General features: G+C 38.4%; 1 protein-coding gene across 1 annotated transcript in view; it reads right to left on the bottom strand.

Moving 5' to 3' along the window:
- wake (wide awake) overlaps positions 1–13,438 on the bottom strand; it is a 110,619-nt gene extending 97,181 nt beyond the window's left edge. The window contains exon 1 of the mRNA XM_069057223.1: positions 13,292–13,438. Coding sequence (XP_068913324.1) covers positions 13,292–13,407 — 116 coding nt within the window. The 5' untranslated portion in view covers positions 13,408–13,438. The remainder of the gene's footprint in view (positions 1–13,291) is intronic.
- Positions 13,439–15,313: the final 1,875 nt, after the last annotated feature.

The raw sequence follows: 15,313 nt of genomic DNA, 5'->3' as shown, positions 1-15,313 counted from the left end.
GACGAATCCGACAAAACCCGGAGTCAACGGAAATCCTGTTTTATATCGGAATCAATCTTTTGGAATCTTGGCAACAACAATAACGACTCGGGAGGTCAAGAGTTGTTTTTCTTTCCAGTTGACAATGACATATACCTGCTTTGTGGCCGACATTGCCATAGAAGCTTTTCTTTGCACCCTCCCGGGAAATCATGACTAATGCAAAGTCCAAACATCCCTACTGTGCTTATTTATAATCGTCCTGAATACGAAACGAATTTGCGCCCATATTAAAAACAGGAGGATGCCTTGAAGGGTGCACGACCGACAAACTCGAGCTTTCGCTCGCTGCTTTCACTGTTGTGTTGCGCTTTTATCCCGAGCGAATAAAATAAGGAAAAAACTCTATATTATCGCGAACCCTTTTCAATGGGCTGCATTAGCTCCCCCGAAAGCCTCCCAGAGCTGTCAGTTTTCATTTGTCCGACCGAACCCGCCCTGATTGGCTGGAAGAAGCCAATGATCAATGCATTTGTTTTGAGAGTGGAACGACGGATTTCCATGCGGCAGGAAGGACAATGACAAATTGACAGGACGAACAGGATTAAGGTGGACGGCAATTTCTACGGTCGGGTGGGACCGCACGGTGATTACGAATTTTTTCCTTCGTCTTTGATTATCTCGTTCAGACGACGTAAATCACGCTTAATTACAGTTTACCTCTGTCCACGCTTCACCCAATTATCTCGGCTTTATAACTAATGTAAACTTTGCGGGTGGTAAGACGTGACCTTTTGTTAGATACGTGGTGCAATATTGAAAATGCTACCCGCAACGACGCTGCCTCAGCGGTTTCAGGAGACAGGAGATGCTGCGTGGATGGCTTTATGAGGTCATAACGGCGATCCTGCTGTTATTAAGGCCGTTACGCGATAAATTCCGGCATAAGTGAGAGGTGAGCAGGTCGGGTAATAAAGTAATTAAGGGGTGGCTTGTTTATCCGGTGTAGATGGCGTGGTGCAACACCACAACCAAATACCTTGATTTCGCTTTAGTTTGCTTTTCATTTTGAAAAGGGGTGAGTTCAAATTTGAGTAAAATATTCAAGCTAACCTTCAACCCTCGTCTTCTGTCGAAAGCCAAAATGAAAATCCGTACTACGCAGTACTACCAACTAGGGCAAAAAACAAATTAAAAATCTACGATACACCAAGGAGCTATGACCTTTTCATTTTTTATAGGCTTTAGCAAGAGCAAGGTCAGAATGTTGAGTCGTAAAAATAGAAATAGAATACACATATCCAGCTAAAAATATATTTTTCATTTAGAATTTTACAAAACACAAATTAAAATCGAGTAAATTGTTTAAGATGACACTTAGACCTTATCTTCTGACCAAAAATCGAAATAACAGTATACTGTTCAACGAGGGTGTAATCATGGCTATTACTTATGTAAGTGAAGTTTGCGGCTTGAGTCGTAAGCGAGATGGTTACGTCACACTCATGAGTGAGCCATCCCACGCGAGTAAAATAAAACACTTTTTTCTAGGGCGTACATATTTCAACATTTTCATAAGAAAATTCAGTTATTACTTCTTTTTAATAAGAAATATACAAATTCGTGGAATTTGGACATTTCAAAATATTTATGACTAAATTATTATCTGAATATTATTTGTGTCATATTTGTTTTTATGTGTTAGTCACGACCGTGAGTAATGAATAGCATTACTTAACAATAAACGCGTTAACAATGATTGTGTTAATTAGTGGAAGTACATAAATCCTTCCCAACTTTATACCATTGCTATGCTTTATACACTAGCAATAAATTGTATAAAATAAATAAAAATCTTCAACGATATTATTAAACGGGTGATATTTTACAAATATTTGATAATTATTATTGAAAATGAATAAAATCAAAACTGAGTCACTGATTTAGTTGAGCAAGGATTTTAAGATTAAAATAATCCTAAAACATTTCGATGCTAATTTTCTCCAAGAGTAAGATAAAGAGAAAAACGCTGCGTGGGTGTCTTTACGAGGAAATAAATTGAAAAAAAAGCCGAATATAAATGTAAAAGAATCCTTCAAACACAAATTTAATATAATTCGCTTCAAAAGGCAAAGGATCTGATCTGATTATTTTATAATGGACATTTCTCATCTAAAAATAAGTTCTAAAATAAAACAAAATAAATGTCAAACTATAGCTCCTCCATGGATAGAATCCTTGAAATTATTTGAATGCACTTAATCCTTGATATGATTTTTAGTTTTACGAAATTTATTCAAGACAGTAAAAATATATCAAAGTCAAGATTAAAAATTATTGATCTTTGTCTGTTCAATGACAAAAAAAATTGCATTATAAAAAATGTAATTTATGTAACAAGTACATAAAGTGGTACTTTTTTACGAATGCGAAATTTGGCTGCACGAGTCAGAGTGAAGAGGTTTCTAAAGACAATCTTACAGTTATTAGGGCTGTAACTATTTTACTACGATAGTTAAAACAACTCCATGAAAAGTATACAGGGTATTTCATGAGTGATAATGAGTCCGATGAATTTGAAAATGCAACCCACAATACATTTGAATAATGAGCCCGACGGAATTGAAAATGCAACCCACAGTACATTTCCTAAAAAAGGTGGCTACTGAAATTAAAAAGTCCACAGCTCATTTCGCAAGTGTATTGTGGGTTGCATTTTCAATTCCGTCGGGCTCATTATCACTCGTGAAATGTCCTGTATAGAGAAACAGAGCGTTAAAACAAAATACCAAGTCAAAATGTGTTAAAAGTGTTATTAGTTATTTTACTATTTTAAATGAAATAAATTTCGTCAAACGTGTTCTATAAGTTTTCCAAATCGTCCAAAATAATTCGGTTGCAAAAGAAAAATCATCACTTTTGTCTATTGCTAGTTTCTAAATTAAAATCATGGCTTCTACGCGCCCTACTTTGCTTTTTTTCCTTAACAAATACTTACTTGTTTCAAAATTGTGTGGTGTAAGTTGCGTTTTCGTAACAAATCTGTCAAAATATCAAATATTGGGTGATTAAAAATGATTGTGGATAAGTATGGCAACTATGTAAGAAAATTTATATGGCAACTGTGTGGGTGGGGTAAAGTTGACATTTGCATGACATTTTATAAGCGTGCATTTGATTTTTTTTATGCCATTGCACATTGATGACAATTTTGATTGCGCGACTATGAACTGCCCACACAGTTGCCAGATAAATTTTCGTACATAGTTGCCATACTTATTCACAATCATTTTGAATCACTCTAAATATCAAATCAGATCATGTAAACACAAAAACGGAAGAATATTTATTTAAAAAGCAATTAGCCCACGTAAACGTATTGCCGTAACTCACAAACGTAAAAATTGATTGAACGTCCCTACGAACAAAGATCAAAGCTGCCAACCAGATAAAGCAAAAAGTACTACAAAGTAACTCTCCCAACATTACTTTTAATCTAGCGGACAGATAATAATCGAGTCGACTATTTTTTCAAAACTGTTACAAATGTTCATTAAACTTGATATCTCTGTGAGTTCTGATGAAAATTTGCGCTTCTATAATTCATGAAACAAAGGCTATCGTGTGTTACACCCGCCATATACTCATTTTGTGTAATTTGAACATAAACGAACAGATGAATTTTAAATTTTCGTTTGCTAATTAATCGATCCATCATTTAGCTCGAAATGTTCTGGCAGTAAACCGTTATACTCGTACTTACTACACTGTTTTATTTCAGATTCCATTATCCCAATCTGCATGAATTCTCGCAACAATTTCTCAGCCAAACAAACTTCTTGTTTGTTGTTCATTTTCTTGTTATTACTACTACATCTCGCTTCTGTCACATCCCAAAAATCTTGTCTAATATTGCTCGTGTTTAATTTGCTTCCCTCACCCTTTTTCCCATACAGTCCTTTCATCTTTTGTTCATCTTTCACATCTACATCTCTCAACTTGTTAAAGCGTAATGCAATCCAAATAACTTCAACTAACTTTATTATCTCACACCTCACGTTTCTCCTGTGAAAAACAATATCGCTTTTCTTAAGAAAAACTCTTACAGAATCGGTAATACCTTGAATCTAATTCCACTCTTTCTGCTCTTATTCCAGCCCTGAGCCTTTCCCCGCTCCTCCACTTCCCGTAAATGTTCTCCTCGAAATTGTACCTCGTCCTTCTTGAATATCTCATTAAACTCAAAAATAAATTTGATTTATCGAGTCACAAAACTGTTTGGAACAGTTGTGCCTTTACTGTACACTTTATTAAACGCTAAAATCCACATTAATTCGTCTGAATAAAGCGACAAACATTTCAATTCGACATACTAAACGCCCCTCGTGCAATAAAACTACAACAGAACGACGGCAACAGCGGCTTAATCGCTTACTCAGCGATGGAAAAGTGATCCAGTTTATCAAAAACAATCGGGACGAGGTTTAAGCACCCGCGAAAAAATTCATCAACGTCAAAACGACACCATAAATGTTGGCGCTTTGAATATGAGACCGGATCATTCAAATTAATCTCGTGCATCTTATCCCATCAAATTTTATTGATCAATAAACTCACCATTTTGTAATGAGGAGCTATTTTGAGGACATCATTCGATTAGGTCGGCGAGGGTGAGCAAAGAGGGTCGCGGATTGGATGTTTGCGCGATTAAATATCGATTATTTAGAATTAGGCCGAAACCGGATCTTGCAACTCGACCAACTTTTAATTAATCCGAGCTGCTCACTTTTAACAATTTCCAACTAATAGAACCGGCTTCCAAGAGGAAGAAGTTTTCGCGGTGGCAGGACAATTCCGAATTCGCGACTGGGATAATTTCCCTCGATTGCGGACGGATTTATTAATATTTATAAGCGACGTCGTCCTGGCAGGAGTGGAAGCGACGGCCGATATTTACCAGACGGGTGAACAATTATCAGGAAAGTAACGAGTCACTCGGCACTTGTCTTTCATGACGACTCCCTCAACTGCAAACAACAAACTCGACTGTAAATAAGTCAAGAAGAAAATTTCATTAAAGTTACACAAATATAATTTTGTACGCGGACGTGCCAGCGTCCAACAAACGGTCAAAACAAACAAAAAACTGCTCTTTATTCCTCGTTGCCAGCCTCGCCATCATCTAAATTACCGGCTCGCCATGAAATTTTAACGGGCGCGGATATCCGATGGAAATGAAATAATACAGCAAAGAAAACACGCCGCCCTCATCGTGTTCGCGATTTTCCCCAAAACCTGTTTCAACTCGCGTAATCAAAAGAATCGCAGCGATTTCACTTAATGAAAGAATTAGGGAACGTCTCGAAAGCCGAGGCTTTCTGTTGCTGCCTTAATTATTTTTAAGCTTTTTGCTCGACTCGTGTTTCACCTTGTGTCGCCAAAAACTTGCTTCAAAGTTGAGACTTTTTGCCTCGACCTTATCTAAATTTATAGGACTCGACTAAATCTGAGGGTCGGATTGGGTTTTTCTTCGGAGACAACAGGCGAGGGGCCGCAACATGGAAACAAAAAATTTTCATGGAAACACTTTTTGGTGGGTATTTTCCTTCGACCTCTCGTAAACATTTCCAGATAGATTGACTAATTTTTTTTTGAAGTTTGTTGGTGTTGTCGACAACACAAATAACATTCCAATAGGTCCCATAAAATATTCATTTTGGTATTTTCTTGCTTGGGAACCAGACGAGTGCTCTCTCCTCAAAGCAGCGCCGCCAAAGATGTTGCCTAACCGCGTGCAATTTATTTATGTGTCTTGGCGATCTTTCCTTTGAATGAAATAAAACAAACACTCGCTGCGTCGATTAAAAATTAAACCAGCTCCAAATTTATCTTCCATCAATAATAAATGGTCGAACAGTGGATTTTTTTAATTGTTCCGAAATTTCAAGGGTGTCACGAATTTCCATCCGTTTTTAATATTCATGAGCTGTGAAAGCTTTCTTCGAGTTTACATCTTCCATAATCCCATCCCTTCATAACTGCAAGAGCTTGAGCCGCTTAGTGGCACATATGCAGCCAACACGCAAAAATCCTCGCCGCCCTCCCGGCTCTGGAATTAATTGGGGCTGGGTGTTGAATTATTGCAGCGAAAACTCGTCAAACTTCGACTCCTACATCCGTGGAGGAGTTCAGTGAAGTTTGCTTGGTTCAGTCAGACTGGGATGTATCATCGTAACAATAAAATAAAAGTTTTGTGGAATAATTCCGCGGGTGGATGAACGTAAGCGTTAAGAGGGTTGTAAAAATTTGGCGGAACTGGGAATTCGACTCATAAACACGCTTCCCGGATGGAGTTATTTACGAGGGTTTCGTCAAAAAGGCACGAATTCCGGCCAGCGTAATTTCATTGGTGAGCAATTTGCGATAAGTGAGTGTCATTAGACCCGGAGGACACGACCCTGCCACCTAGTTCATATTCAAATCGAGGGCTAATTGGCAGTGTTAGAAATAATTTATCGGGTGTTGTCACGACCCCTCAGCTCGTCTACAATTTCTTCAGCTTTTCTACTTTTAATCTCCAAGTAGCAAAAAGTAAAGATCAAGGTTCACCTTCGCCTCGCGATTACTCCAGAGCGACGGTGTCATAATAAAAACTGATAAAATTAAAAGAGGTGGATAAAGTAGCGAACGAGCACGAAGATAACGTCTTAATTTATGTAATAAGACGGATGCCGCGTCCCTTATCTTTTTAATTTATAATATTCGAAAGGTAAAAATTTTTGCAAGAGAATTAAACAGGAAATGGAGCCATCCAACGCACACACTGCTGCAAAGCTCGACTGTTTTGCAAAACACGCATAAATTTCGCAAACACGAGTTCTTGTGGGCGAAATTGAGTTAATAAATCAGCAACATGCACCCTCTGATGATGGATGCACCGCCCCCCGACAAACAGCGAAGGGTAATATCCAGCACATTGTGCAACAGCAGCTCCGGGAATTCCGCGCTATTTACATGTCAGCCAGGACGACAATAAGGTCCTGTGACACGCGTCCTGCTGGCACACTGACCAAATCGACAGCCGCATAGGCAACCCACATTTCACGCCTAGACAAATCAGAAAAATGCGATCCGTCTCGAGATACGTTTGTTTAGCGGCGCAATCAGCAATTCTTGAGAGGATTCTCTTCGGTTTATCGATTCGGGGCCGAGGAAAGGCTTCGAACATGCAAATTAGTTTCGTTCGGCACGGCTTCTCTAGGGCAAATTTAATTATTTGGGTTGGTAGGACGTTAAATGCAGGTGTGTAACCTTACGGAGTGACATTTTCCGAGGAGTTGGATATGTTAATGAGTGTATAATGATGGAGCCGCTGGAAGGAGATGGAGTCGAAGTAGTTGGGAATGTCTCTTTACTATTCAGATTGATAATTAAATTTTCTGTGGTTGAAATTTAATAAAGCTGCTCTTCCGTGTAACCGACGTCATTTCGAGCGAGAACTGTGTGTTACTCAAGCCGGAATTATTCACTACGGCAAGTTTAAATTTATATTAATTGCTTCATGTGTTGGTTAGGTTCAAAAAGTGGGATCAGAATCCCGGCGTATTTGCATCGGCAAAGAGGAACGAGAGTGGAGTCTTAATGGAATCTTCTGATGGAGAGTATATCGTTAACGGAAAAGCCAACACAAATACGACTCCGGATCCTGGAAACGAGAGATCACCCTCTAAACATACTTGGGGAATAATTCCACAAAAACTCGTTCGATTAACCACCACTATTTTTGAAACAACCGCCATTGTGGCATTTTACAAATGACAACATTCAAAAATTGTGAGGTTATGTGATTGTTTTCATTGCGGAAATACAAACTTAAATCAATGTGATTGGACTTTCCGACGATTGTTTGCCGCTGTTACACACATTTTAGAGTAAACAGTAAAAACTCTAATTGACAAATGCTCATATAACCCCTTTTTAACATTTCTTATAGATGACGAAAAACCAGCAACAAAACCAGGCATTTGTGAGGGCTCTGGAACACAGGTAAGTGCAGTACAACCGAGAATGTCTAGTTTAGTGGACTTTTATTCGGGTTACTTCATTTCTTTTTAAAGCGCTACTTTTGTTAAAAATTGCAAAGACGTTTGTACACTGTCAGGGTGTTTGTCGATTTCCTGTCGGCCTCCGGCAACGGACAAGTACATCGATAAAAACACAATACAATTACAAGCTAACTACATTTCCTCCAACGTGAAGCCTTTATGTGGGTACAAGAGAAGCAAAGGGTATAAGAAAATAATAGTGCGAGCGAGCAAGGCTTCAAAGTGGGTGTTAGCTTTGGTCTAATGGGATGATCCTCTTTAGAACATCCGCCATAATTTTCATTACGTTTTGTGTTATTAACTTTGTAACTGTTTAATTAGCTTCGTTATTTTTCACATTTTATAAAACCCCACAAAGTAAATACAATCCGAGACAACTTCTTCCGCCAAGAGCAAAGTTTCCGTTGTAAACAAGTAAGCTCAACATCGCAAAATAGAAAAATTGAGATCTATAAACAAGGGAGGGGTCTGATTTTGCATCAAAGTGAAGCTACCTGTCGTAACTGTGGCTTTTAGCTATTAACAGACAAGTTAGTCACACTAGGGGGACTAGTTTGCTTAGGAAAACATCAACCACCGCACCTGTAGAAGCTGTCTTTACATTGTTGTGTAACTTGAAGCTTACATTCCACCTCGGAGCAACAATAATAGCGTCTAAAAATAATAAATAAAATAATTTACATTTTTGTACGGATAGAGTCGTATCTCGTTCTAGTTATAACAATAATAACAAATAAAGAATGGAAAGTATATTATTGAACTAGCGTGTAATGATGGCTATTACTCAAGAGGTGAACTCGAGCCGTAGGCGAGTAGTAATGGCCATTATACGCGAGTAGAATCTGATACTTATTCTACGACGTAGATCATCACGATCATTTCCACTTTCTTTTTTAATGAAAAAGTGAAAAACGGACTCAGACTCGGACTCAGATGAATATTGATTTGTATCACGGTAACCTTATATGTAGTCTATATTTGCAAATGTAATTGGTCACACCTCGTGGATTAACGAGTCGTTACCTACGACTGTGAATAATGAATAGCATTACTTGCCAGTAAGCGGTTGTAAAATGAATGTATTATTTAACAGGAGTAGAAAATGAATATTTTTTGCCTGGCGCCTCCACCATTTTTGCTATATTCATCTTTAAGGGATGGGGAACTGGTTATTTTTATCAGTTTCGCTAGAATTTTGGGCTTATTCGAGTGTCCGTTGTATTTTTAATTAAAACGTCACTCTCCACGTCAAATCAATTAAAATTGGAGGGTCCAATATTATTTATAAATTCATTCGAGATTCGATCTGATCAATGGCGAGTTCTCCACCGGGACAAATTCAATTTGAATTCTAAGTCCATTTATTTGACTGGACTATCTATGAACTATTCACACTCGAGTAAAATCAGCTCTGAAATTAGGGTGGGACGTGGCGAGTCGGAGGAACGTCCGCCTAGAAATATCGCAGAAAATAACTAATCATTAATCATGAATTTCCCAAAGATAAATCAAGCCTGAAGTTGTTCGCCCGATTGAACAATAAACGTTTGAAACAAGTCGAGCCCTAACGAGATTACACAACTCAATTCTGCCTGATTAAGCGTTTTAATTTTTATTTAAGTTCGTCTCTTAGCCTCACAAGAGGGACCTTGTCAACCGGTTCGCCGTCAAGGGTATTGTGTTCTTCACAACAATGGCGCTGAAGAGGACACGGGGTCGTCTTCCTCCACCCTGCTCTAAATCACTCCTAATTATTCGCAAACAAGAGGTCGCGCTGCATCCCGCCCAATAAATTACTGCAACTTTGCACAAATGCGGAATCCCGATTAGACAGTTGAGGTAAAAGAGACGTTACGAAGCGGTGCACGTGGTAAATTTACGAATTCTAAAGGGTAGATTCGTACCCTTCGAAAATACATTTCGGACCGGGTGGTCGGGATTTAATAAAAAACTCTTATAATTCTTTTAATGTTTCCATCGTTGTGGTATTCCGGCCGGGGTGCTACCCCGGGTCCTGTTCGGATTCAATGGTCGTCTGGAAACGGTCGGCGTGGAGTCTGGGGAACCCCTCGAAAATCATTTCGAATAAGTTTTTATCTCGGGGAGTTATTTTTTGTCGCCGAGGGAGGATAAGATTGAGAAGAGGTTGGGGAGTTTTTGTTTTAATAATCCGGTAATGTTATGAGCGACCGCGTTTTAGTGGATTTTCTTGCATTAATTTGGAAAGTGTAGCCCCTTTTTAGGGTCGTTAGGGTTTTTTCCAGATTTTATTCTTTTTATTGTTCACAGATTACTTTCTCATTATTTTCCGTTGTTTCTTCTAATTCTAAATGCTCACTCACGCATGTTGTGGTCTTACGTGCATTGTGGGGTCTCGCACTATGCTGTTACAACAATGTTGACAGTTTTAAGGAAACGATGAAAATATGAAAATATTTGCCAAATTACTCAAAGTAAAAAGAAGTAATTACAAAATATTCCGTTTCGTAACTGTGTCAAGTAAGAGGAAATGGAGAAATGTTTATAGAAGTTAAAAAGTAGCATTAAGGCATTTTTGATAACGTAAAGGAATTCGATGTAGCTCTGATTGCAAAAACATTTTTATATTTATTTTTTTTATCTTCTGAAATGTGAAAATGTGCAATTGACGTTATCTCTCACTCGACATTTTACACCGTCATTGACTGTAATTTTTTTTTTTTTTGATAAATTGGTACCACTGACATTTTCCCATTTAGGCGTGATAAAACGCTTCCCTTTAATTTGCTGTACACTGAAAAACAACCTAATTCTGTATCAAAAGCTTGACATCTGTGGGTCAGTTTAGAGGCAATAACAGTGTTAACATCGATGCACCAACTCTGTATTCTCTGCGTGATCATCAGCTCTCCATGTCTTCACTTTTGACAATACCATTACGTTGTCAACCAATCAGAATGCCGCAAACACAATTCGGAGCACGCCAGATTAATCCTAATTGAGATTTGGAATATCGTCGGACACAGTGGGGGAATAACAGAAACCACCGGTGAATAACAACGATGATAAGGGACGCTTGGAGAATGCGAACGAGTCACGATCTGGTGCACCCCGACAAAAGAAGACATCAAAAGGATGCAAATCCGAATGAAAGAACCGATAACGACGACTTGCTGACACTAATTGATGTAGACGAGGCGCTAACGAAAAGAGAAACAACTAGACAAGACTGTCTGTTTCCTTTTTAATCAGATTCGCATTGGCCGAGGCCGCGTGCATCGAAGGACTGGTTCCTGCCGCAGGATATTGCAGTCGGTGATAAACGAGCAGGTCCCCGTTTCCGGACGAAACTAATCAGAATATTAAATATCGAAAAAGGGAAACGTCGAAAAGTGACAGCTGCGAGATAAAATGGCCAATAATTTGTGTAAATGAATTTGGGGACAGCAGGAGGGGCGGGGGTCACTTAATTAATCTGATCTGTGGCCGACGGAAGTTGGGAAAACGACACTTGAGGGAGTAGTTGGTTTTAAAATTGAGCACAGTCGTTAATTTTAGGAGTAGCGAACTTACGTAGAGTTGAATAGTTCGTTTGTGACGGTTCAACTGACATCTGTCAAAATTCTCAAAACACTTCTCGAGTTATGCCAGGTGCGGAAACTCTTAAATGATTTTTTTTAACTTTCCGTTGAGAAAGCTATGAATAAAAAATATATCGGGTGTTCAATTAATTTAAATGAATCCTCAAAGTTGGCGTTGAAGAGTCGATTGTGAACGCACCACTCGTCAGTCTGCAGAGTAAAAACACAAAAAACGCAAAAAGCGAGGTTAGATTTAAACAGCTGATCCGTGATCTGTACTCCGTGGTGCGTTCACAATCGACTCTTCAACGCCTACTTTGAGGATATAAATTTAAATGAACACCCGATATTTCAATTTGTGATTTTTACACTGATGTCTGGGGATTCACTTTCAGTATTTATTTACGAAATCAACGGAGAAAATATTACATTTTGAATGAAGCTCACTTTTGCCTGGTAAAATAAAAAAAATTGTTCTTATTTATGACCTGCGTAATTAAACAGTCGTAAATTATGCGACAATGGGATTTGTCGGCAGCAGGTGGTAGCACCCTGGAGTAGGGCTGGGTAGGTTTACATTTATAATGAAAGTGGTTTAAAGAAGATAAATTTACCATTTTTTATTAATTATTTGTCTTGCAATATAAAAACGCCCTTATTTAACAAACTAATTCAATTTTTGTAAATTCAATTAATTTTAATTGCTCTACTAGATGAAGAATCACCGTGGATAAAATTTAATAGATAAATTAACAGATTCTACTATTATCTGCTTTATCAGTATACAAGGTGATTCACGAGTAATAAAGAACCCGACGGAATTGAAAACGCAACCCACAATACATTTGGACGTAAAACTGGATATGGGTGGATATCCAGCTTTACCTTCTAAATGTATTGTGGGTTGCATTTTCAATTCTATCGGACTCTTTATTACTCGTAAATCACCTTGTATAATTATGTTTTAATTAAAAAAATCTTGATCACCTTGTATCGCGCGTTCAAATGAAATCCTGGGCTGTGAAGGCATTGGAAACCGTCAATTGTTGTACTTTTTTAAAGCGTAGATTAATTGGAGCATGTTGACAGATAACCTAAAATTTAGAACCAAAAAAATCTTTCTTTTTTTCTTTGCTGAAAACAAACATGTTCAATGATGTCCCGATTAAACATTAATAAATGTCATTCGTGTCTAACCGCGGGAAATTCAAACTTTACACTGTTCTAAACGGCTTAATTTTTCCAACGCCTACTCAGCCCAGGATTTCATTTGAACGCGCGATATATTGTTTGTTATTGCTCTTAATCAGATGTTTTTATTCCAATTGAGCAGTTTAAAATTTTTAAAATAAACAATTTAATAACAATAATTTCTGATAATAAAGAATGAACTTCATCGTTTACGTCAGTTTTATTGCCTGGCTAAAGCCTTGCCAGCTTTAGCAAAATATATGTCCGACATTAGTCTGGCGGTAACATTCGCGAGCCGCCCCCGCATTTTTGACAAATACAAAAAATCCCACCATCCCCGTCCCACCCCCGGTCGACCCAATCAAGTTAATTCGTTTCGGTTTGGGCCGCCACCCAGGTCGAACTCCCATCGAGAGAGAATCGCAGGAATGCGGATAAGGACGATAATCTGCTTACCTCCTCTCGCGCTCCTTCCTCTGCAACTTCTTTTTCTTGAACGCCTTCTTGACACGCAGCAGAAGGAAGGCCGCCCGGTCGATCGTCAGGGCCGAGTACTGCTTCTTCTCCTCCATCTCTTCGGGGCGACTTCACTGTTTTAAACGGATTTGCACCTTAATCCGTTTAATATTCATCTGAAAAAGTTACGGTTTTATTAATCCTTCACCGGATGAAAAGGGGCAGCTAAATAAATTGGAAAATTTAATTTCGTGTTTAGACGAGGTTTAATTACTTCCGCGGGCTATTTAACGGCGACGTCTTAAAGCGCGCCAAATATCCCCAGAAATCCATCCCGACGCCCACGGGATTTGTTCCGTTGTTTTCCACCGTCTAAAATATCCGGTAAAAGCCCATCAGGAGTCGTGACACCACGTATGGAGTATTGGGATTGTCAGGGAGAGCGTCGCGAATGGACACAAAAGGCGAAGGAAAATATTTCGGAGGGACGAGTGGAACATCTGCCGCAGGGCCGGAGCCAATCCTGGGGGATGATAATTCGGGGGTGGGAGGTTATGTAACTGTATGAATAATAAAGTCGACGCAGATTTTGCGAATGAATTTGTCGTTTTTGTCAAACAAGAATTTACTGCTCTTGGGGGTGGAATTTTTCATTTAATTTAAGTTATCGCAAAGGAGTTGTGTTTCCAATGTAACTGGGACGTGAAAAGGGACAAACACTATAACTAAAGTTGTAATTTCAGAAGTTTTAAATGAGTCGACCCTGTTCTAGACAGTAAAGAAAGTCCTTGTGTAATGATGAAAAATGTGTCGATGGAATGGGTGAAAACTTTACAAGGATGACACGTCCTGAAGGACAGAGTTGGCAAAACAGTGTCAACGAGACTCGTGTTGTGAACAGATTAGTAAAATTAGATTAATTTTTAATAGTATATTATTTCACGAGCTAATAATACCTATCATAATCCACGAGGGTGAAAGTTAAAAAACGAGCCGCAGGCGAGTTTTTTAATCACCGAGTGGATTATAGGCATTAATCGCGAGTTAAATACGACGTTTTATCTACGACCTACGACGTTTTTTCATAAAACACTTAGCTTACAAAATGTTTAAGATCTGTGACTTATGATAAATCACAAGTGACTTATAATAAGTCACGGGTGTAATTTATGACTAGCATAATGTATCTATAGTTACGTAAATAATAAACGCATTATTTAATGGTCGTAGATAAACAAATAAAAGAAACGTGCTGGATAATGGAACAATAATAAATATTAATTTAGCAACTGTCGGGTCTGGGGATTTGTCTGATGGGAAAACAGATTGCAACAGTGAGATATGTTGAAACTGCATCTGTATTAATGATCAATACTCTATATAAATTACAAGGAGAGAAGAATGTCTCGTCGGGGACAAATAAAGTGATTTATCTTAGTCTAATCAAATCGTTTAGTGTAATTTAACAATAAATAATGACCAGAGCGGCATTTACTTATTTGGTCGGGCTTTGCAGTCTGTTTTTTGCGGAGTAATTGCGAAATGGCGAGGAACAAATCTGGGAAATTCTTTTTTGTCAAGGAGATCGTTAGCCAAAGTACCCGAATGAAGTTGAAATTAGCTCTCAGATTTATGTCATTCCTTAAATCAAATGGCGTATGTGGCCACAAATGGCGGGTAATTTGTTTTTCGTGAGGTTTGTTCTTCTTTTCTGAATTAATGCACAAAAAGAACTTTATTTTGGGACAAATTACGATCCGTAGAAAATCGTGTTGAATCTTTTCTGTTCGAGGCCGGTTCATCGTTTAGTGCCTCAACGAAAATACGAAGAGGGCGGGCAATAATATGCGTTTATTTCTGTGGCTGGGTGCCGGAACACGAACAAAAAATGTTTTCAAATGGCGTCAAAGCTTTTCTGTTGCGAAATAATAGTTATTTATGTAATAGGTGGGATATAGAGGTTATTACGGCACCCACGTAACGAGGCTCAAGGTCAGATTCCTGTAATTGCACAAGTGTGAT

This window comes from Tenebrio molitor, chromosome 9, assembly GCF_963966145.1.
Source record: "Tenebrio molitor chromosome 9, icTenMoli1.1, whole genome shotgun sequence".
NCBI lineage: Eukaryota > Metazoa > Arthropoda > Insecta > Coleoptera > Tenebrionidae > Tenebrio > Tenebrio molitor.
This window is presented reverse-complemented; position numbering and strand designations above follow the sequence as displayed.